The 23785-nt window shown below is 37.8% G+C and overlaps 1 protein-coding gene across 3 annotated transcripts in view; it reads left to right on the top strand.

The window, feature by feature from the left end:
* LOC307105508 (cytochrome b5 reductase 4) overlaps positions 1-23785 on the top strand; it is a 66640-nt gene that overhangs the window by 14496 nt on the left and 28359 nt on the right. For 2 of the 3 annotated variants that reach the window (XM_079781338.1, XM_079781336.1), the window contains exons 3-8: positions 5841-5941; positions 7702-7783; positions 14282-14311; positions 19937-19997; positions 21289-21346; positions 23246-23339. In XM_079781338.1, coding sequence (XP_079637464.1) covers positions 5841-5941; positions 7702-7783; positions 14282-14311; positions 19937-19997; positions 21289-21346; positions 23246-23339 — 426 coding nt within the window. The remainder of the gene's footprint in view (positions 1-5840; positions 5942-7701; positions 7784-14281; positions 14312-19936; positions 19998-21288; positions 21347-23245; positions 23340-23785) is intronic. The other variant, XM_079781337.1, reaches the window with a different exon arrangement.

Here is a 23785-nt window from a genome sequence, read left to right as displayed (position 1 = left end):
ATATTTTAAAGTTGAAAGTTAAAAATAAGCTCACTGTGTTATAAATAATACATATTTGTGAAAAATAACTACATTTAAAAATTTAGTGAGAAATTTGGTATTATTTTACATTTTGGCAGATATTTTTACTGTATTGCTTAATCAATGACCACAGTAGTCTCATGTCACCTTTTCTATATAATCTTATACACCCGTGAAAGAATGAGATTTTTTTTAAAAATTCGAATAGCATCTTCATAATACTACCAAAAAGTTTTGGTCTTGGACCACCCAAAGAGTCTTGAGCTCCCTCAGGACCCCTGGACCATGCTTTAGACTCTGACTTACAAAATAGGACAGAGGAAAAAAAAAAGTTATTAGTGAGTATATGGCCTGAATCATGGAGGTGCAGGTCACTCCTTGGTGGAGGGCTATTAGGTTCCTGTGTATGGTTGCCTAACCTGAAAAGTTGTAGGAGCCTCAAATGGGGGATAGATTAAATAGGTAAGTACAAAATGTCACTTAAGCCTAACATTGTACTGTCTCACATAGAGCTTAGGGTTGAGAATAAGTTGGAGCATGCTGTAATCCAGTTCTGAGTTCAGTTATCTGAGAAATGTGGTGTGACTCAGGTTCTATCGGTGGGAAAAGGCATTTTCTCCTATGCAGAGTTGGAGTAGTGCCTGAAAAAGAGCTCTCTGAAATGAGAACGTTCACACATTGCTGCTGAGAATGGAAAACAATGGCAGTTCCTCAATAGGTTCAACATAGATAGCTATGTGACCCAACAAATTCACTTCTAAATGTATACTCAAAAGAAATAAAAATATATGTCCACACAAAAACTCATACATGAATGTTCATAGCAGTATTATTTATAACTAGAGGCCTGGTGCACGAATTTGTGCACTAGTGGGGTCCCTTGGCCTAGCCTGTGGGATCGGGCTGAAACCGGCTCTCTGACATCCCCCGAGGGGTCCTGGATTGTGAGAGGGTGCAGGCCATGCTGGGGGACCCCACCGGTGCACAATCGGGGCGGGGGAGGGATGCGGGAGCTTAGCCAGCCGAGGAGGGACTGCAGGAGGGCTGCAGGGTGTGTCCGGCCCTTCTCACTCAGTCCTGATCAGCCGGACCCCAACAGCAAGCTAACCTACAGGTCGGAGCATCTGCCCCCTGGTGGTCAGTGCACATCATAGCGACTGGTTGACCAGTCGACTGTCTGCCCCCTGGTGGTCAGTGCATGCCATAGTGAGCGGTTGAGTGGCCTTAGCATATCATTAGCATATTACGCTTTGATTAGTTGAATGGCCGACCGGTTGACCAGCACTTAGCATATTAGCCTTTTATTATATAGGATAACCCCAAAGTGGAAACAATGTAGATGTTCATGAGCTGATGAATGAATAAACAAAATGTGGCATGTCCATCCATGGAATGTTATTCAGCCATTAAAAGAAATGAAGTATTGATGCATGCAACAATATGGATGAACTTTGAAAATATTATACTGAGTAAAAGAAGGCAAACATAAAAGACCACATACTATATGTTTCCATTTACACAAAAGGCCCAAAATATGCAATCTGAAGAGGGAGAAAGTACATTTTACCTAGGGCTGGGGAAGGTGGGAGGGATGCTAAATGAAGAATATTTCTGCATATTGTTAGGTTGTACTATCTATTGTGGTTAATGGCCCCTACCTAGGGACTCATAATTCTTCACAATATCAATAGCAAATGCTCAAAGGGAGTTTTTGTCTTTTAAAGAATTAATGAATCTCTCTTTTTTTGTGATTTGTTTGCTTGTGTCCTTGTAATGCTTTTTAAGATTGGATAATGAGACCACTGTTTCTAGTATCTCTTTTGGCTTTGGCTGCTAGGAAGTTCAGGACTAATAACAATCATAGTAACATTGTTAACTAGGTTAGGCGACTAGTATATATTTTTTTCTTTTACATGTTTTGGTGTGGTTCTTTAAATTTTGCACACAAATGTAAGTATTTTCTTGTAAGATGCCTGTGGTCTTTATCAGTAGCAGTTGGGATTTAAATTACAACAAATATAAAAAGTATATGTGAAAAACTAGAGGCAGCAGCTGCCAAGATGGAAAAGAGCTCTTTCTATGTAAAATGGCAACTTTAGTTTTCAGTTATAAAAGTAATATTGATCCTTAACTAGGTTTTCAAACAAACAGTGAGCTCCTAGACACTGGTACTTTTCAAGCAGATTCTAGATGACAGTCTGTCTGTAGATTCTGTAGAGGTGAATCCTGTACTGGATGAGAGGTCAGACTTAAGACTATCATTCTGTGATTGAATTGGCAGTGTAAGTTTCTGACTATACAAAGCACTCAGTGGTCATTTTAAAGTGGGTAATTTTTATTCTAAGAATTTGAGAGCTCAAAGTTTCAGACATATAATACAAAAGAGATAATTTAGTGTGAAACTATTAAAACAGGTACTACTAGTACATTGCCTAAAGAACTCAGTATAGTGATTGTCCTAATGTGTGTTTTCTGTTGTATAGCACCTCTGCTAGGATGAATTAGCTATAAAATGTACCCCTGAATATTGCTAGGGCATTTAAAAATGATGTATTTAAACATTAGAGTATATGTTCCTAATAGAACTGTTGTATATTAACTTTAATAAATTGCTGCTCCCCCTCCTCCTCCTTTTCCCCCTCCTCCTCCTCTTTCCTCCTTTTAAAAAAATACCATTTTTCCTAGTTTAATTGAGATGTAATTGAAAATAACATTGTATAAATTTATTGTTTGATGAAACTAAGTTGCTCTTCTTAGCATTAGTCAGTCCTTTTATTGGATCTACTCCTGGTTAGAGTTTAAAAAATAAAATATAAAACAAAATAAAGTATTAGCAAAGAGGAGATAGCTAGTTAGACAGACAGACTGACAGACTGACTCCAATTGATAGATAGACAATAGACTGACTCCCTAAATCTCCCTCTGCTACTAAAGGTCCCCCATGTAAATGGATCTAAAAGCACCATTTATGATGTTTCATGAATCTATTTCTGCCTGTTTTTGTTCTTAATGTCATTAATAGGATTTAGGTTTTGCTGAATTAATAGCTTAACATCAAATTGAGATGGTCCAATTTGATGGATCCATAAATACTATTTATTTATATTGTTGTGCATATCTGCCACACCTGTGCCATTAGAGCTATAGGAAGAATTTAATTGTGTCATTGCAAAATTTAGAGAGTTGCAAAATTAGTTTCTAAACACCAGGTGATAGGAGTGAAAAGCTTGCACAGGGGAGATGGCTGTCTAAAAGCCATGTGCAGTACAAATAGAGTACAATAAAGCATGAAGGAAAAGCATAGAATTAAGTTCTTTGTGTTTCTTTTCTTCTGCCACATTCAGGGGTCAACTTTTAGTTGTTAGAAAATGATTTTGAAAAGGAAAAAAGGAAGGAGACCTTAAGAGGGAGGATAGAGCCTCTGGACCAGTGGAAATGTACCAGTTGCATTAAGGAGCAGGGTTTAAGACTCATTATCAGCAAATCACCGACACTGCCAGGTGTGGTTGGCTCTAACAGTCTTAATTCCTTATAGTGAGGGATTTTATCCTTCCTAGTTTTGTCCATTTGAAGAGGATGGGAAGTTCTTTAGGTTTGCGTCTTAGTCTATCAGAAAGGAAAGGAAGATTATGAGAGGGTGTCAGTCTAAAGAGTTTAGAGGAAGCAGAGAACACATGTGGGACATTTCATCCTTTATATGCTAACGAGAGGCCCGGTGCATGAAAATTCATGTACTGGAGTGGGTGGTCCCTCAGCCCGACCTGCCCCCTCTCACAGTCCAGGAGCCCTCAGGGGTGGGAGGCAACCCAGCAATCAGGGGAAGGCTACGTCCCATCACACCTCTGCTGCTGCCACTGCCGGCAGCGCAAGCCTTGGCCAGCCCTGGTTACCTGAGCCTCAGGCAGCCCTGGGAGGCTGGGCAGCCACCATCTGAGGCTTGCCTGTGCCTCGGGCCGGCCCGGGGCGGCTGGGGGGCTGAGGGGACTGGGGGACTCCGGACGTAGGCGTGCAGAGTGGCTGGGCACCTGCTGCCCCGGCGGGACTGAGGAGACTGGGTGCCACCATCTTTTAGGGTGTGGCAGTCATTTAGCATATTCCCTCCTTATTGGCTGTGGGCGCCGCCATCTTTGCGACTGTGTGAGGGTCAATTAGCATATCCCCTCTTTATTAGATAGGATCATTGGTAGATAGTAAAGCTACCTGTTTATCTTCCTGCTGGTTGCTGAAGCACATGAAATTCTATCACAGAAGGTTAGATGATCATGTGTTGTAGATACCATGTTCCTGAGAAACTCTAGAACTCTAGTCAAGGTTTGGTGGCAGAGAACATTCAGAATTCTTTTGTTTGGAAAGGGGTTCTCTGTTTTAAAAAGTCTATTGGGAATAATCTTGATCCTAATCCTTACCTCCAACATTTGTGGTCTATGGAAAGATGTATGGCAGGAGAAAGGAAGGACTCCACCAGTTCATTTTTTTTTAGACTTATTTTGAGTACGGCTGGGAGATTTTGCGAATTTACTTCTTTTTGTTACCTAAATTGCTCTTGAGCAATTTTATGAAGACATCCTGACTGGTTGGTTATTTTCTAAAATTAAATTGGTAGAAAAACTGCAGTTATTTTCTTGGGTCTGAAATACAAATTTTTCTTTTCTTCTAAGATTATTATATAGAATGAACATTTTAAGTTATCCAGGGTTATTTAAATTCCTGAGAGTCATCATATAGGAGGGACAAGTCCTAGATATAAGAAAATCAGTTGTTCTCATTGCACTCGTTAGGTGTCTATAGGGCCAGATTTGCCTCTTACTGTATCTGGTTTTCAAGTAAAGGATTAAAAAGCAACTCACTTCCTTGGTAAGGCTATTAATTGAGCTGTTCTCTATTTGTTGTTTCCTATTCCTTTTTATGAAAAGATAAAACTATAGTTAAAGATATGACCAGATGTAATGAATATTTTGGGAAGATAAAAGGATTATTAAGTTCCAAACAAGAAAATAACCTTTGTTCCTTGGCCTGCAGGAAAGAATTATACTTGCTTTCATAGAGCATGCCTATGTGGCCCGGTCACATTGCTGCACCTTTCCTGAGATGATCAGACACTTGGATGAGAGCTCAATTCTTTTTTCCATCAGATTGTTCAGGGCAGTAGAAGATGATAGAGTGGAAGTATGGAAGAGAGAGAAAGAGAGAGAGAGAGAGAGAAGGGCGAGGGAAGGGGAAAGAAAAGAGAGGGGAGAGAAGAGGGAAGAGAGATCTTGAAAGCAGAGGCATGACTGTCTTTGCACTGGACAGTCTTTTCAGGGATGTTTGCATGGTGAACAACCTTGAACAGTAGTAGAGCTAGTGTCTTCCTCTGACACGTTTGCTTACTGCTAAGTATAGTAATGTCTCCCTCCAGAATAAAGGGCAGGGATACTTACTGCCCATTCATTACAAAGATTCAAATTTCCTAAGCTCAGAGTTTCTTTCCTGTACTGCAACACATTGAGTATACAGGTGTTATCTAGCTCTCTTCTATGTGAAGTTGGGGTTTAGGGGGCTGTGCACATGCTGCTATTCTAGCTGCAGGTAGTGATGTGAGTATTAAACTGTCCTATGTCTATGACCTAGTAGTCTCATGTTTTCTTACAGGACCTGTGAAATTTTCAGGTTAACTTACTAGCTTCTAAGTATGGTGAAATATCAGACCCTTTATATTGTTAATACTTGAGCATAATAAATAGGATGTATTTTCAAAGATTTTTTGGAACTTATATTTGTAATTTGTACAAGTTTTAAGAAGTTCATTTAAGATATTATTTCTCCTTGCTTTGACATAGGGTTTGTTTACAATGTTAGCCCATATATGGAATATCATCCTGGTGGAGAAGATGAATTAATGAAAGCAGCAGGCTCAGATGGAACAGACCTTTTTGATCAGGTATGATGTGATCAAAGACCTTTTTGATCAGGTAAGATTACTGAAAGTAATCATAGTATTATAATGGAAAAGTACTCACAGATTTAGCAGTGTGATAGTTGTAGGAAAAAAAGAAAATAGTTGCATACATTTCAGATATAAGTAACAACAGTTCATTTAGGTTGCCTCTGAATTATTTTACTAAACTTTTAAAGATGATTTCAAATCTGTGTCTAGGAATCTACTCTTTTATAAAAACAATTTTTAAAAATATATTATTAATTTTTGGAGAGAGAGGGAAGGAGAGGGAGAGAGAGATATAGAAATATCAATGAGAGAGAAACATAGATCAGCTGTCTCCTGCACGCCCCCCATTGGGAATCAAGCTTACAACCTGGGCATGTGCCCTGACCAGGAATCGAACTGGCAACCTCTTGGTGCATGGGTCGATGCTCAACCGCTGACACACACTGACTGAACTAGTCGTCTACTTTTAAGTGCTTATTGCCCCTGTTGGCAGTTGTTTACTCAGTTTTGATCAATTTTGATAATGATTATGACCGACTTATTGGAGGCAGTGATGATGAGAGGAAAGCAGAGATAGTGCTTTACCCATTATTGGATGCTCCAAAAATATTTGGTAAGTGAAATTTTAATTTATGTTAATAAATGAGTGTCTATTTATAATTACATATATTTTCTTTACATATTTTCTATTTTAGTATATACTTATTTGCTCAGGAACATACATAAAGATTCTGACATCAGAAGTATTTGACCTGATTATTTTAGTGATTATATAGTATTTTATCAAATAATATTATAATTTTCCTATACTGGTCTTTTACAATTGGACATTTAGGATGTTTCCAGTATTTTGATGATATAAATAGTGCTGTGATGAGTATCCTGGTACTTGTATCTTTGTGTATATACACAAATGCAAATATTTTCTCAAGTAAATTTCAAAATAAATGAAAGAGCTGCATATTTTAAGGCTTTTATTGTATGTATATTGGGAAGGTACCCTTCAGAAAAGTTGTTTAAATTAAATTCCCACTATAAGTCTGGCAACAAATACCCTAATCGTTTTCCTTTAAGTGAAACTGCGTTCCTTTTCAAGAAAATGTCTATCAGATGCTCGCCTGAATAACAGCTTGTTTATAGGTCATTCTTTTTCTCCTAAGCCTGGAACAGCCTTTCAAGAAGAAAACTCACTTCAATTTGCAAATCAAACAATTGCCTAAGGGATTTTCCGCAGGGATACCATCTTACCTTGCAGTAGAAGTGCTTTTGAGGACTTTCATTTTGTCACACAGAATATAGAAAAGACTTGTACTCAAGGGTTGAGATTTAAGAAAATTAGTATTTTCTATTTCCTGAAAGATGTTAAATGAAACCATGGGTCTGGTGAAGATTATGATTGAAATCACTACCTTAATTTATGCTAAGATGAAAGCAGCTTTATCCACCATTACACTTTTGACATTAGTGCCAATGTTAACACAGTGGAAAAGGCAAATTTTTTGTATATTTTGAAACTAATCGAGACCTCATGGATATCTGAAAGGGCATCAGGAACCTCTAGGGGTCTATAGACAACACTTTGGGAACATTGTTACCCTGTGTATGCTGCCTTTCCATCACTCCCTTGTTGGAAAATAATCTGCTTCTTCATTTTTCAGAGCAGTGTAAAAATGTTTTAGTTTTGCTCAGAATAAAATCAGAGCATCTCATGGAGTTAGTCATGTTGCTTTTCTGTCATTTCTATCCCATACCAGGTTCATCGTTGGGTCAATTATGAATCTATGCTGAAAGAATGCCTGGTTGGCAGAATGGCAGTGAAACCTGCTGTTCCCAAAGGTAAATGGTGCCAGTGCTAAGCTGACATTGATGTGTGACACACCTGTACTTTTTTAACTTGGGTTTCAACAAATAGATTTAAATAAATCACTATATTGTTCTCATTTTCACTGGCTGTTATAAAGGTTTTACTTTAGTTCTTCTTTAGAATAAAACAATGACTAACTCTTCCTTTATAGTCAGGGATTCATCATTGATCTCTACTGGCCTGAGACTTACGGACAGAGACTATTATTAGATGGGTTAACTGTGTAACTGTCCAAACTGGGACAGGTTTGATTCTGTTAGTAATTATGCTGGGATAACATGGTGAATTGACTCTGACAACTCAGGGCATGTGTTCACTCTATAATCAGAACTCCTGGATGCAATAAGAACAGAGGATGAAACAGAGATGAAGTTAGACTAGAGGATGAAAATAGATTAAATAGAAATAGAGAATGAACACATGAAGTGGGAACAGAGAGTGAAATGAGATAAAATGAGAATAGTAGGTGGAAAGAGACTTGCTGAGATGAGGATTTGTGGAGGTTGGGTGGGGGTGGGGAGACGGTGGATATATTGAAGAGGAATTTTATATATGGCCTTCTCTCAATACCAGACCCCTGACAGCATCATTTAGGTGGGGTCACCTGCCAGACATCAATGCAGGGGCATCCAGAATTGGCATTTTGTGGGCATCCACACAGTTGGGCAGTGTAGTTTTCATTTTATCTGGTGGTTTCTAGTGTGGTAGTGGTGAAATGCCAATTCTGGATGCCCCTGTATCTAGGAAGGAAACAGAAAAGCCAGCAAAGTCAATATAAAACTCTAGAGGCCCAGTGCACAAGATTCGTGCACTTGGGGGGTGGGGGGATCCCTCAGCCCAGCCTGTGCTCTTTCACAGTCCTCACAGTCCTGGAGCCCTCGGGGGATGTCCGACTGCTGGCTTAGGCCCTCTCTGCAGTTGGACATCCTTAGCGCTGCTATGGAGGCGGGCCGCTGTGCTTGCCAGCTGTCAGCCTGGCTTGTGGCTGTGCACTGACCACCAGGGGGCAGCTCCTGAATTGAATGTCTGCCCCCTGGTGGTCAGTGTGCATCATAGCGACCGGTCATTCCGCTGTTCAGTTGATTTGCATATTACCCTTTTATTATATAGGATAATACTAGTGGATCCTTATTAAGCTAACTGTGATTTTTATATTCCATTGTTTTAAAAAATATGGTTTATGCTTTAGAAAGATATCAATAAAGAATAAAAAAGGAAACTTTGAAAAGTTAAGTTTTAGTTGCTGATAATTTCTTTACATTCTCTGGCAAAGATGAAAATGTTCTTACTCTTTGCCCTTATTCTAGTCCTTTTCTGTCATGGTAGCCACTAATTAGCCCCATGTGGCTATCTAGCACTCAAAATATGCTTAGTCCAAATTGAGATGTCATGAAAGTATAAAGTATATACTGCATTTTGAGACTTTAAGTATGAAAAAAGAGTGTAAAATATCTCATAATTTTTATGTTGATTATATGTTGAAATGATAATATTCTAGATATAGTATATTAAGTAAAGATATATTATTAAAATTAATTTAACCCATTTATTTTTACATTGCTAATAGACAATTAGAAATTATACTTGTGGCTCGCATTGCATTTCTTTTGGACAGTGCCATTCTAGATCATAAATGAACTTTTAAAAAATTCACCATAAATCTCATTTCTAAAATCTCATATTTTCCAATGGCATAGTCCCGTCTCAGGAATGTTTCTTCTTTAATTTCTCATTGCTTTATCATGATTTCTAATACTTTATGTTTTAGTTTTCACACCCACTCTCAAGCAGTTAATAACTATAATTCACTTAGAACCATGGATCCAGAGAATACTTAAGAGGTGGAAGAGGTACTTAGAGCTGCTCTAACACCTTCAGTTTAAAAGTGAGGATTCTGAGGCTTGTTTGTCTATGTACATTTCCAAAGGCTATAGTTATTTAATTATACACTTTTACATAGTCAGTTTCCTTTTGCCAGTGGTTTTTAACTGGGGTTGAGTTTGTTCCTGGGAGATATTTGGCCATGTCTGTAGACATTTTGGTTGCCACAACTAAGCTAAATGCTCCTGGCATTCTAGTGGTTAGAGGAGAGGTTCGGGATGCTGTTAAGTACCCTATAACGCACAGGATAGATTCCCAAAATAAAGAATTATCCAGCCCCCAATTTTTATAGTTTTGAAGTAGAGAAACCCTCATATATGAATTAGTCTTTTATCCTTAAAAAATTATGGTATTAGTGGCACATGTCTGTGAAGTTGGTATGTAAACAAGATAGCATTGGATGGGCTGGAAGTTCAGCTACTAAAGAGTCAGTGTTCTTTTTCCTAAGAGCATCAGTTTCCTCATTGGTAAAATGGGGACAGTTCAGGGCTCAAGTAGGTGGGCAAAACACAAGCTCGGAGGCTAATGTTGGGGGAAGCAAGATAGTTACTAGTGGAGGAAAAGGGCAGGGTGTCATGGTGAAATGGCCTTTATTGAATGAACAAATTTGTTATCTCAGGTTGCCTTAATTTGCTTTTGCTACTAAAGAGTCTCTTGTATTAGTTTAATCCTGGGATTTTTCAAAGTATGTATTTTGAACTATTCTATTTTTATTGTAATTCTACTGGTAAACTGCTTCTAGGATAAGGAGTAATTCTGGACCTTCAAGTTTGAGAGATATATAACATTTAAAGATGATTCAGAAGATGATTTCAAAGATGAATAGAGGAAAGTTAAAGGTAAAGAGAATTAAGAAATATAAAAATTATGAAATTTTATAAGATATGAGAAATGAGTATATAACTTTTGAAACAAAATCAAGAATTAGGCCTAAGTTGTGTTATGAGGAGTTCCATTTAGAGATAATGGAAGAAGTCTAGAGAAAAATGGTTGTTAAACACATTGTAGAGAGCCAAAGAGTCTTCTGGCAAGGCTAAGCAGTGAAGGGAACACGATGGTATGTTTTGGACTTTGTGACTAAGATCTCTGGTAACAAGACTAAAGTTATATCTGATGGTTTCATGATATCAATCTTTTAGAGTCAGAAGGGAAGATGAGATATGTAGCTACATGATAAATGGAAAACATTCTGATATAAATGCTTAGTATATGTCTTCCTAAAATGTTTTATTTTTCAAGGCCTTTCTGACAAATGCCTGTATAGTTTTAAAATCTAGCTAAAATATTACTTCCTTAGTGGAGTCTTTCTAATTCCTTGTAAGTACAGATGCCCACCCTCTGTAGGCTTCCGTACCACCTTCTACATACATCTTTTACAGCATTTATCACATTGTATTAAAAAGAACATAATAACATTTTGATTTTAGTTAGGTTTACTTAATTTTTGAGTAAGTAGTGCATTCACACGATTCAAGAATGAGAAATGCCCTTATCATACTTGTCTCCCATCTACCCTTCTCTCCTTCCATGCACACACAAAGGTAACCATATTACTACTTTTATTGTGAATCATTCCAAATTATCTTAATTCCTGTATAGGCAAACTATCTATATATTTACATTGTCCTAACTTTTTATCCAAATAGTTTCTTATTATGTCAGTATCCCTGTTAAGATGATGATCAGCCGAAACCGGTTTGGCTCAATGGATAGAGCGTCAGCCTGCGGACTCAAGGGTCCCAGGTTCGATTCCAGTCAAGGGCATGTACCTTGGTTGCGGGCGCATCCCCAGTAGGGGGTGTGCAAGAGGCAGCTGATCGATGTTTCTCTCTCATCGATGTTTCTGACTCTCTATCCCTCTCTCTTCCTCTCTGTAAAAAATCAATAAAATATATTAAAAAAAAAAAAAGATGATGATCAACATGTATATGTTAAAAGAATGAGCATACTGGCAAAGCAGGGTTTTTGTTTCTTTTTTACCCCAGGGCCATGGTCGGGAAACTGCTGCTCGCAAGCCACATGCGGTTCTTTGGCCCCTTGAGTGTGGCTCTTCCACAAAATACCACGGCCTGGGCGAGTCTATTTTGAAGAAGTGGCGTTAGAAGAAGTTAAAGTTTAAAAAATTAGGCTCTCAAAAAAAATTTCAATCGTTGTACTGTTGATATTTGGCTCTGTTGACTAATGAGTTTGCCAACCACTGCCCCAGGGGATCTGCCTGTGGCTCCACTCAGCAGAGGTGAACTAGATTGGGGTCACAATTAAAAGTGCTTACCTAGCCCTCTTACCAAAGAAGAGCAGGATGCTGATAGGTCACAGTGCTAGCCTTCCTAATGACCCCGACCTCTCCAGAAAGCAGAGGTTCTAAACAGAGTAATGCAGTTCATACAACATTTTGAGAAAAGATAAATTCTCTTGGTCATGGAGCCAACCAAATGATACAATTAGTTATCAAGACAGAATAACAGATTTATAGTCAGCAGAGTGTCTCATGTGACTAAAATGATTCAGATATAAATATGCTTAATAGCCAAAAAATTATCTTTTTATTTCTATGACTCAGTTTTTGAAAAGAGCTGCAAAAGTAGTCTAATGGAGTTTTTAAAGATAATTTAGATAATTTGGTTAGAAGTTCTTTTCCTACTGATACTTTTTGTATTAAAAAAAGAACCAGGGAAAAATTACTAATTTATCAGGATCCAGAAAATTCTGACAGATTCAAATCAATTCAGATCAGGCAAGAAGTAAATACATATTTTTCAGTAGAAACTAATTACTTGGGCAATTTCTCAAAATCTGTGAGCCTCTTAGATAAAAACAAATTGTTTTACATGATAAATGAAATTCATCAAACTGCCAGCTGTGTGGTACACTGAAAATAGATTTACTTGTGATACTGCTGTTTGTTCTAAGATAAGACAAAGAATCACAACTGCAATAGCAAAGACAGATGAAACTGATTGAATGAGAGTGACTAAACAGGGACATCCTCGGTCCCTTGAAAATTATAATGATTAGATTTTTATCTGGCATTTGATCAAAGCTCATTTTGAGGTATAGTCTAAATGGTTTTCAGGTCTTTTGTGTTTTCAGTGAGTATTAACTCTAGTAATGTTATAGTAAATGTGGTGCTAAGTTTCAGAAAAGATGGAGTCTAATCTTGGCTTTGCTGCTTAAGAGCTGTGGATTTCATTCAAGTCCTGGACCTCTGATTTTCAGTCATAAATAGAGTATCACATGATAATTTCCTATATGTTGTTAAGATTCCTTTCAGCTATGAAATTATTTTGGAAAATGGTGAAAATAAACAAAAAGGCTGGTCATCTGGCCCCCTTAAACATGATTATTTTATGACAGGTGTGTGAAATGGAGGTTATAATGGGATTCTCTGGTTGATTGAAAATCAGAACATAAAAAATGTGAAAGCTTTGATTTAAGTTTCTTTTTCTATAAAACAAGGTATTATCACACTAACAAGTGATCTCAATTTACTGCTTGATATTTTGTGTTAGCTTGTCATTCAGTTATTTTTTTAAACATTGGCATCTTGCTGAGGGTTTTATTTTGACCATATGGTATAACTCTTGTGATCAAGCTATATAGATTGGTGAGTTGGCTGCCATCCTGAAAAACAATACCTGTTAAATTTTTTTTCTGGGTTGTAACACTAATAATTGCATTTTATATACATGTGAAAGTCAACGTATTTTCAGCATTATGGCCATTTAAATTTGGAGTAACAGTGGTGATTTTAAATACTGACCTAGATAAAAAAGAAACATTATAAAGTATCATCCTTTGGGTTGTTAATATGTATGTTTCATTTCTAGAATATAATCTAATAAATTCTTGTTAATTTTGATTAATTTAAAATATGATAACCTGGGAAAAACTTTGGTTTTTATATGCTTTCTTAAAAAGTTAATCAGGGTTATTAGAAAAATAATCAAATAAGTAGATAAAAAGCCCAGTGAAATGCCTGGAGAGATGGCCTGCCAATCTTCAGAGATGAAATTTGTTTGAAACATGAGCCCTTATTTCTCTCTCAGAGCTTAAAAGAAAGCCCTTCAAGAAAGAAGGACTGATATCTTTAAGTCAATAATATTAACTGACTAGAGGCCCGGTGCATGAAAATTCATGCACACGGGGGAGGGGGGGTGGTGTCCCTCAGCCCAGCCTGCGCCTCTCACAGTCTGGGACCCTTGGGGGATGCCCACCTGCTGGCTTAGGCCTGCTCCCTGAGAACAGATGATCTAAAAGAAATAATCATATCCTTGGGTAAGGATTTTTTAAAAAGGTAATGGTCGCATGAAAATTCATTGCTGGCGGGGCTGAAGGGATTGGGGGACTTTGGCAGCAGGCGCGTGGAGGGGTTGGACCTGCCTGGGGGCGGGCCTAGCCATGCAGCGTGCCTGCATCCCCCCCGCCCCCAGCGGGGCTGAGGGGACTGGGCGCCGCCATCTTGTGGCTATGGGCTCCGCCATCTTATGAGAGCATGATGGGCAATTAGCATATTACCTCTTTATTATATAGGATATTCTTTTTGGTATTATAATATTCTTATCTGACTTTTTTTCTAAATCACTGTACAGACTATCATGAGGAAAAGAAAGTCTTAAATGGTAAGTCATACTTTTATAGTGAAAAATGAATCATACTCATTTGATAATATATAATATTGCTTTACAGAATCACCTAGGGTGTCCATATATATTTTTATGCTAACGATGTCTTTATTTTCCCAAACTTAAAGGATTGACAGAACTCTATAGATCCCATATTCCAGCCATTACTCTTATAGTAGTCCCTTCTATGACATCCCTGAACATGTGTTCATCTGTCCTCAGCTTGAAGACTTGTAGTCATTAGGAGGCAAAACTGAACAAGTCACCTCCCTCGGCCATGTGAGGTCACTTCCAGTATTTACGTACAGATGCTCATAGCCTGTTAACCCACTCTTCTCTAGCTGGGCTCAGCAGCAGTGCCTTCTTCAGCCATTCAGTATGACTTGGAATTATGACTGAACTATATTAATGTATGTTTAGTAATAGGGTTTTTTTCTCTCTGCATAAGAAAGTTTTAGAAATTCAGCTAATAAGCTAAATTGCCAGATGAGTTTATCTGTATATAAAAAAAGCCTAAGCAACCATCCGACCATCCGACTGGTAGCTATGACACACACTGACCACCAAGGGGCAGACGCTCAATGCAGGAGTTGCCGAGCTGCGGTGACTTGGCAGCTGCAGTTCTCCGGTGACACACCCGGAACCAGAGAGGAGGGAGCCTGATTCTGGGGTGCATCACTCGAGAACCACCCTCTCGCAATCCGGGACCCCTTGGGAGATGTCGGAGAGCCAGGTTCAGCCTGATGCCTGCAGGCCAGGCCTCTAGTGTTTTTATAAGTAGAGGAAATAGTCTGTACTGTAGACTAATTTGTACAGTTTGCAATGTAACAACCAAAGTTGTTTATCCAATAGTATAACACTGCATAAATGAGGCACTGATCTTAAATTTCATCTGATGATTGGCTCTTCTGTAATACTACACAAACAACCTTCACTTAAAGACTAATTACTGATGGACTGGGCATTTCATTTCCCACCGCATATGGCTTCCAGAACCTTTACTTTCTTATTGCCCTACTTTGGATGCACTGCATTTAGCTACTATTCAGTTAAAGGTGGCCCTAAAAACGGACTATAACATACCAGCGGTCTGGCTAGCACAGTTACCTCTTAAGACCTTAGATCTCTGAGATTGTTATACACACACATATACATGCATGGGTAAGCAAAAGTAGGTTTACACTTATGAGGAAAAATAATAATAATAATACAAGAATAAACTTTGTTTTACCTACTCACAACTGTAAACCTACTTTTGCTGTATTAGCTGCCTCTCATGTTCGGCTCATTTAAATCTTGGTGGTAAGTGTATGTATTTGTAGATGTGATCTACCTGCCTTCTAAGTCTTTATTCATACAGTTGTTTAAAATACTGAATGGAAAGACTATTATAGTATTCCATTAGAGACTTGATCCCTTCAATTTGATATCAGTCCATCAATCAGAATGGAGAGGAATAATATCCATTCAGTCCAACTTGCTTTACCTAATTATTTTACTCTACCCCACATTAATCTTAGATTCCTTCAACTTATCCCAAGGATATAATGTGTAAGGTGTGTATTATTTGGCCTATGGCATTATTCTCTCCTAATAATTTATATGTGTATGGTACTATGTAGTTTTTAGAACGTTTTTATTAATTCTGTTTATAGTTTCTTCTTATAGAAATTCTTAGATTGTGATGTGTTTATTTATATAAGAGGCCTCCAAAAGATGATATATATACATATATATATATATATATATATATATATATATATATCTTTTTAAAAATAAATCTTTATTGTTCAGATTATTACAGTTGTTCCTCTTTCCCCCCCCCCATAGATTCCCTCTACCCAGTACCCACCCCACCTCCTGCCCTTACTCCCCCCGCCGCCACTGTCCTCATCCATAGGTGTACGATTTTTGTCTAGTCTCTTCCCGAACCCCCATACCTCCTCCCCCCCCCGCAAGAATTGTCAGTCTACTCCCTTTCTGTGCCCCTGATTCTATTATATTCACCAGTTTATTCTGTTCATCAGATTTTTTATTCACTTGCTTTTTAGATTCATTTGTTGATAGATATGTATTTGTTGTCACTTTGTTGTTCATAATTTTTATCTTTACCTTTTTCTTCTTCAGCATTTCCTATAATACTGCTTTGGCAGTGATGAACTCCTTTACCTTTTTCTTATCTGTGAAGCTCTCTATCTGACCTGCAATTCTAAATAATAGCTTTGCTGGGTAAAGTAATCTTGGTTGTAGGTTCTTGCTATTCATCACTTTGAATATTTCTTGCCACTCCCGTCTGGCCTGCATAGTTTCTCTTGAGAAATCAGCTGACAATCATATGGGTGCTCCCTTGTAGGTAACTAACTGTTTTTCTCTTGCTGCTTTTAATATTCTCTCTTTGTCTTTTGCCCTTGGCATTTTAATTATGAAGTGTCTTGATATGGTCCTCTTTGGATTCCTTTTGTTTGGGGTTCTCTGCGCTTCCTGGACTTGTAAGTCTATTTCTTTCACCAGGTAGAGGAAGTTTTCTGTCATTATTTCTTCAAATAGGTTTTCAATATCTTGCTCTCTCTCTTCTTCTGGCACCCACATAATTCAGTATTTGTACCCTTGAAGTTGTCCCAGAGGCTCCTTACACTATCTTCATATTTTTGGATTCTTTTTTCTTTTCCGGTTGGGTGTTTTTTGTTTCTTTTCAAATCTTTGACTTGATTCTTGGGATCCTCTATTCTGTTGTTGGATCTCTGTATATTATTCTTTATTTCAGTCAGTGTATGCTTAATTTCTAGTTAGTCCTTTTTCATATCCTTGAGGGTCTCACTAAATTTCTCTGAGGTTTCTAGAAGATTCTTGAGTAACCTTGTAACCGTGGTTTTGAATTCTATATCCAGTAGTTTGCTTTCCTCCATTTCTTTTCATTTGTGACCTGTTTCTTTGTCTCCGAATTTTGGCTGCTTCCCTGTGTTGATAGAGTGGCTTTGTGTGCTAGGTGTCCTATAGGTCCCAGTGACTCAGCCTCCCCAGTTACCTGAGGTGAACACTCTTGGTGCACTCCTCTGTGGGCTGTGTGCAGTCTTGTTGTAGTTAAGCCTTGATTGCTGTTGGTATCACTGGGAGGAATTGACCTCCAGGCCAATTGGCTGTGAGAATCAGCTTTGTCTACAATGGGAGAACTTCTGTGCTGGAGACACCCTTATGGGGCAAGATTTGCTTCAGTGAGGCTTTGGCGCTCACAGAGTCTGCCCCCTGAGTGTGTCTCTTATGGGTGTGAAGAGTTGTAATCTGGATGGTCTCACTCTGACCACTGGGTTCACTGGCTCTTGGATCTCCAAGGAGGTGCAAAGTCAGCCACAGCCTGAGGCCACCCAGCAGGAGCTACAGAGAGATCTGCAGATTCCTCCTCTTTGTTCAGGGTTTAGATGTGCCCATATGAGGCCCAGCTGTGAAGCAGTGCAAGCTGCTGTCCAGCCTTGAGCCTTCTTTTGGAGGCTCTGGGGCTCTCTGACACAGCTGCAGTTTGTTAGGTTTTAGATAGCAAAAGGCCAGGCCTTTCATATGCAAAAGCCTCTGTGCACAGCTTGGGTGGGGTTGTAAATTGGGTGGGGTGGGGTCTCAGGGAATCACCAGGGTGGAGCAAACAGCAATGGCTGACCGTCAGCCCTGCCCTGAAGAGGTCCCCAGGTCTCTGTGTCCCGTGGCACCGTGCAGGAACAATGATCGCTGCAAGCACCTCTGAGAGAAAGCTGCCCTTGTGTTCTGGCCCAATCCCAGACAGTCCAGTTTCTCCTCTTATGAGTCTGGGTCCCCAGAGTCTCACCCAGAACTGGAGTTCAGACCAGTCGGGAGCTTGTATCTCCCTCTCGATTGAAAAAGACAACAGTGTACCCCAGTTACCAGCCCCTTTCCGCGCGCACCTCCATACGTCCGCACCTCCACACCTCCACACTTCACTTCCGTACCTCCGCACCATTTCCCAGTCTCAGTGTGCATTTCTCTTTCCTTTTATTAGTATAACTTCCACTCAGCCAGCCTTCCCATGGTTCTGGATGATATCCGTTTTGTCTTTTAGTTGTAGTTTTGATGTGGTTGTGCGCGGCAGCAAGTTCAGGTGTTTACTATGTCACCATCTTGGTTCCTCTCCGAGCTTCTATATATCTTAATAAAATATCTTTTAGTGCTTCTCAAAAACTTAATTTATTTTTTTCTTGTTTTCATCATTTTAGAAAGAATATATTTTTATTTATTGTAGTCTTGTCTCTTTTATTATACCTGTAGTTTTGTGGTAGAGCATTCTTCTTTAGGCTCACTGCTAATTGCTTCATATCTTTGGCCTTATGTCACATCTCAGACTTCCTTTGTTTATCTGAAAATTAAGTGTATTCTGCAGTGTTCCATGGGATGAGATGGTCACTAAGTGAGGGAGGCCTGAATTCAGGGCTCTCAGTCAACCTCATCCTAAAAATATGGCTGTTTGACACCTGTGCTTGCACTTAAGCTTGTGTTTCAACAGAAGATTTTCCAACTAAAAAGCATCTTGAAAACCTCTAAACTAGTTTGTCTTAAAGGTACCTCCCAACTCTAACTTTATATAAATACTGTGACTTCTAATTTGAGAATTTCAAGGCTCACCAGAAACTAAACATTACTTTCCTTTCCTACACAGTTTGAGAAATAATGTAGTGATTTTCAAAAGTCTTTTAGCAGCAGTACTCTTTTTCCAAAGAAAATTTTATAGATACGACAGTGCATTCCTGTTGTGGGGGGAAAATATTTCATGTTTACAGAATCTACAGAATTCTTCCATGTCTCAGAGTTTTCCAGTACAACTTGAAAACCACAGCTTTAATGGACGTTTAGAATGTTTTATTGATGTATGCCCAAAAGAAGGACTGAAATGGAAAAAAACAATACCGCATGTCAGTGAGGTTGTAGAACAACTGGAACCCTCAAACACTTCTGGTGTAAAGTGTAAATTGGTTCAACCATTTTAGAAAACTGTTTAATAGTATCTACCAAAGCTAAGCATATGCACACCCTATATACCTACCAGAAATGTGGATATATGTTTTTTAAGAATGTACATGTACAATAATATTTATAACAGTACTTTGCATAATAGTGAAAACTGCCCAAATGTCTGTCAACAGAAGAATGAATAAATTTTGGTACATTTATACAGTGTAATACTACTCATTAATAAAAACAAACAAACTACTGAGGCATTCAACAGCATGGATAAAATCTCAGAAAGCTCCAGGTTTGATTTATTGCTATCAATCATGCTTATTTGACATAAGAACTATAATGTCTATAATGCTGGACATAAAAAAAAGTCAGATCAGAAGAGAACATGTCATACGATTCCATTTTTAGAAAGGTCAAATACAGGTATAATATAATCATGATGTTAAAAGTGATTACCTTTGGAAGGGTGGTGATCAGAAGGGGTTACAAACAGGGTGCTGGGTACAGGATATGTTTTACTTTATGAACATTTATTGAGTAGTACATCTGTGATTTTTGTCCTTTTATAATGTTTCAATAAGAAGTTTACTGAAAAGGTTAAAATAAAGAAAAGTGCTGCATCGATGAACTGTGGCTATTTTGTTTGTTTTCTTTGTGAAGGCATGCTTCCCAAGAGCCAAGTGCCAGATGCACTTGCCAAAGAAGGCCCAGTTTCTCCAAGGTATGCATTCTTGTTTTTCTCTTTCAAAGCTAAATCAGTTTTAGACCAAAATATACACATTAAAAAAATAAAACAGCGATGGGTTTGATTTATTGCTTACTATATTAGTCATGCTTCTCTGACACAAGAACTTTCTTTATCAGACATTATTGGAGAATGAAATATTCTGTAAATTTGAGTTTTTAATATAACTGAAGTTTGATTCATTTTAAACACCAATACTTTAATAAAACTATCAAAATATTTTTTATTATAAAATATACATTTATGGTAGAAAACTTGGAAAATGCAGAGAAATACAAAAGAAAATGATAAAAATCAATTGTTAATACCATCAACCTTAGATATATGGTCTTAATATTTGGTTTATTCCACCCAGTTTGAGTCATATAATACCTACTTCAATATTATTCTCTTTTGAAAATATTGGTATTACAATATATTCTATGCCCAATTTCCTATGTTATTAAATATTCTATAAAAGCATTTTTGTCTGCATTCCATTATATGACCATACCATAATTTATTGAACTATTCTGTTCTTTGTATATCTAATTTGTTATACAATTTTTAATATAAATCTTTCAAAATGTATTTAACACCAACAGTCTTAGTAAATTAGTAAATTATGAAAAGTCCATAGTCCGTACATATATATGGACTATGGATATTTCAAATGTCCTCAGGGTTATTTATGTTCTTTGTAGTTTTTTCTCTTTCTGCCTTTCTCCCTATCATTGGTCTATATTATATAGCAGCATCCTCCTATATTTGTTAAATTATTTCATATGCAATCTTCTAAATTATTTTATATATGTTAAGGCCCTACGGATACCCCTCCTCTAGGATTTACTTATGGGTGCCTGTATGTAGGTAATAAGTTCAAAACACTAACAGTTTGATTAATAGCTATTATAAAACAGAAGCCTTAGTTTTACCTTAAGTTTTACCATTTAGTCAATAAACCACCTTGATGAATTAATTTCTTGAGTAATAATATTTGTGACAGGGAGGAGTAAAAGTAATTATAAGCATGTAGATTTTGTTATGTTCCTTAAAAAAAAATATTGTGTTTTGTTTGTTCTGATGAAAGAAGATTTTAGTAAGGAGATGTATAACTTTTATAAAAAGTGTCTTGTCAGAAATACCTGTTTGTGTTTTTTTTAATCCAAGTTGAAGCATGGAAGTATAGGTATTTTAAATTTCTCACTGTAGATTTTTAGTTATTTTAATCATGTTAATGCACATGATTATTGATATAATAATTCATTTTTTTCTTGATATTTTACAGCTATGACTGGTTCCAAACAGATTCTTTAGTCACCATTGTCATATATACTAAACAGAAGGTAAACATATCTTTAAAGTCGGAAAAAAAAAAAGTGTTAACTATGAGCCAGGTACTTTTCTAAGCACTTTTCTTGTATTAACTTATTTACCTCTATGAGGTGTAAATACTTTTGTCATTCCTGCTTTACAGATAAGGAAACAGAGAGAGATTAAGTTATTTACCTAAAGTCACATAGTAAGTGGCAGATCTAGCATTTTCAACCCAGGCAGGCTAGCTCCATTGTGTATGCTCTTAACAACCACACTATAGCCTCTTAGAAAAAACTAGACTAGAAGCATTATATGTGCTTTTTTATGATTTTTTTTTTAAAAGCATGGATGGCAAAGTTAGAATCCCACTTAACTTCACCATGAGAACTAATTTCCTGACCATAAATTGGGATTTGAGAGACAGGAGAGGCTATTGCTGTGGCTTAGAATAGGTAAGCCACTAATGGGGTTCAGATGCCCTCTTGAAATTAAAATTCAGGACATAATTCATTCACCATCTCTTGAGCACCTACTTTATTTGCAGTGCTCTCTTAGATGTCAGGGATCTAATAATATACCAGATCCATAGAGACTTGGCTTTTATTGGGCTTATAGTTTAGTTGGGAAATCAGACAAATAAACAGGCAACTTACAACATTTCCAAACACATCCTCCAGCAACTGACAAGGTCCCCACACTTGAGAAACCATGTGGATTTAAAGACAACTTCTAGCAGCTAGGAGTTTCTGAGAATCCATGCTACTTCTGTAGTAGCAAAACCACATCTGAGCCAGTGAGTTCCTCTGACTCTTACAGCAGGACTTGACCATTCCATAAGCGCCACCAGCCTCTGCCTGATACAGCCAGGAGTGCCACAGGCACCGCTTGTCCCGCCTTCCACTCCCCCTCATTATTGTCTCATTGCACAGTCCAAAACCAAGAGGGCAGCGCCTAAGGAAGCTGGGGTTTACTGCCATTAGTTGTATCAGTGAGGCACAGATGACTATGTGTTGTTATGTGTTCAGTGTAGTGTATAAATCAACAATTCTCAACCTTTTTCATTTCATTGCACACATTAACTACTAAAATTCTGCAGCACACCAAAAAATATGCTATTTTTTGCCAATTTAACAAAAAATGGGTATAATTTTGATTTGTTCACACTGGACGGCTATTGTGTTGGCTGCTGTCATTTTTATTTTATTTTATTTGACAGTCTACGGGAAAAGAGGTCCGTAGCCCTGCCTAAATAGTCAGGTATTGCATTTTTAAGTTTTTTATTGAATTAATTGGAGTGACATTGGTTCACAAAACCATACAGATTTCAAGTGCACACACAATTCAATAAAACGCCATCTGCACACTGCATGGTGCACCCACCACCCCAAGCATACTCTCATTGCCTCTCTATCCCCTAGCTCTTTGCCTAGGCCCCACCCTCGTTTCTCCCTCTGGCTGTCCCCACACTGTTATCTGTGTCTGTGTTATGTATATGTTTTTTGTTTAATCCCTTCACCTTCTTTCATCTAGTCCCCATTCTCCCTGCCCTCTGGCAACTGTCAGTCTATTCCATGTATCTATGCCTCTGTTTCTATTTTTGGCTAAGATCAATTGTAGGTATTATATCTTTTAAAAATTCTTTTGGCCTGGCTGGTGTTTCTCAGTGTTTTTTGTCTAAGGGGAAGAAAAGGGAAGGGTGAGAGGTCCCCAGTTAGATTCCTGGTCAGGGCACATGCTCAGATTTCGGGCTCCATCCCTAGTAGGGGGTGTGCAGGAAGCAGCTGATCCATTATCACTATTGATGTTTCTATCTCTCTCTCCCTCTCCCTTTCTCTCTGAAATAATGAAAATGTATATTTTTTAAAAAGTATAGTTGTAGAAGTTTGGCAAAAACCTTTTAATCTTTCTCTTTTTGCTTTCTATTTAAGGATGTCAATTTAGATTCAGTAATAGTTGATCATCAGTATGATTCCTTTAGAGCAGAAACTATCATCAAGGATTATTCATATCTTATTCATATTGGTAAGTACTTTATTCTTTATTAGTGGAAACAACTCCAATGTCCTTTACATATGCCAATAACTTGCTCTGAAGTCTAGGTACTAAATATTTATCTTCTATTATTTTTTAATCCTCACCCAAGGGTATGTTCTTTTTATTGATCTTTTTTTTTTTTTTTTTTTTTTTAGAAAGAGAGGAAAGGAGGGGGAGAGAGAGAGGAAAAAAAAAAAGAGAGAGAGAGACATTGATGCGAAAGAGAAATATCAATTGGTTGCCTCCAGTATGTGCCCTGACCAGGGATCAAACCCAAAACCCAGGTATATGCCCTGACTGGGAATTGAGCCTGCAACCTTTTGGTGCACAAGATGACGTTCCAACCGAGCCACCCAGCCAGGGCTATCTGCTATTATTTTGGTTTATCATTTTTACCACTTTTTTTCTGATATTTCATTTCTATTAAAGAAATT

The sequence above is a fragment of the Cnephaeus nilssonii genome (genome assembly GCF_951640355.1).
Source record: "Cnephaeus nilssonii genome assembly, chromosome: 9".
NCBI classification, from domain to species: domain Eukaryota; kingdom Metazoa; phylum Chordata; class Mammalia; order Chiroptera; family Vespertilionidae; genus Cnephaeus; species Cnephaeus nilssonii.
The sequence above is the reverse complement of the archived record's forward strand: the minus strand, read 5'-3'. Positions and strand labels throughout refer to the sequence as shown.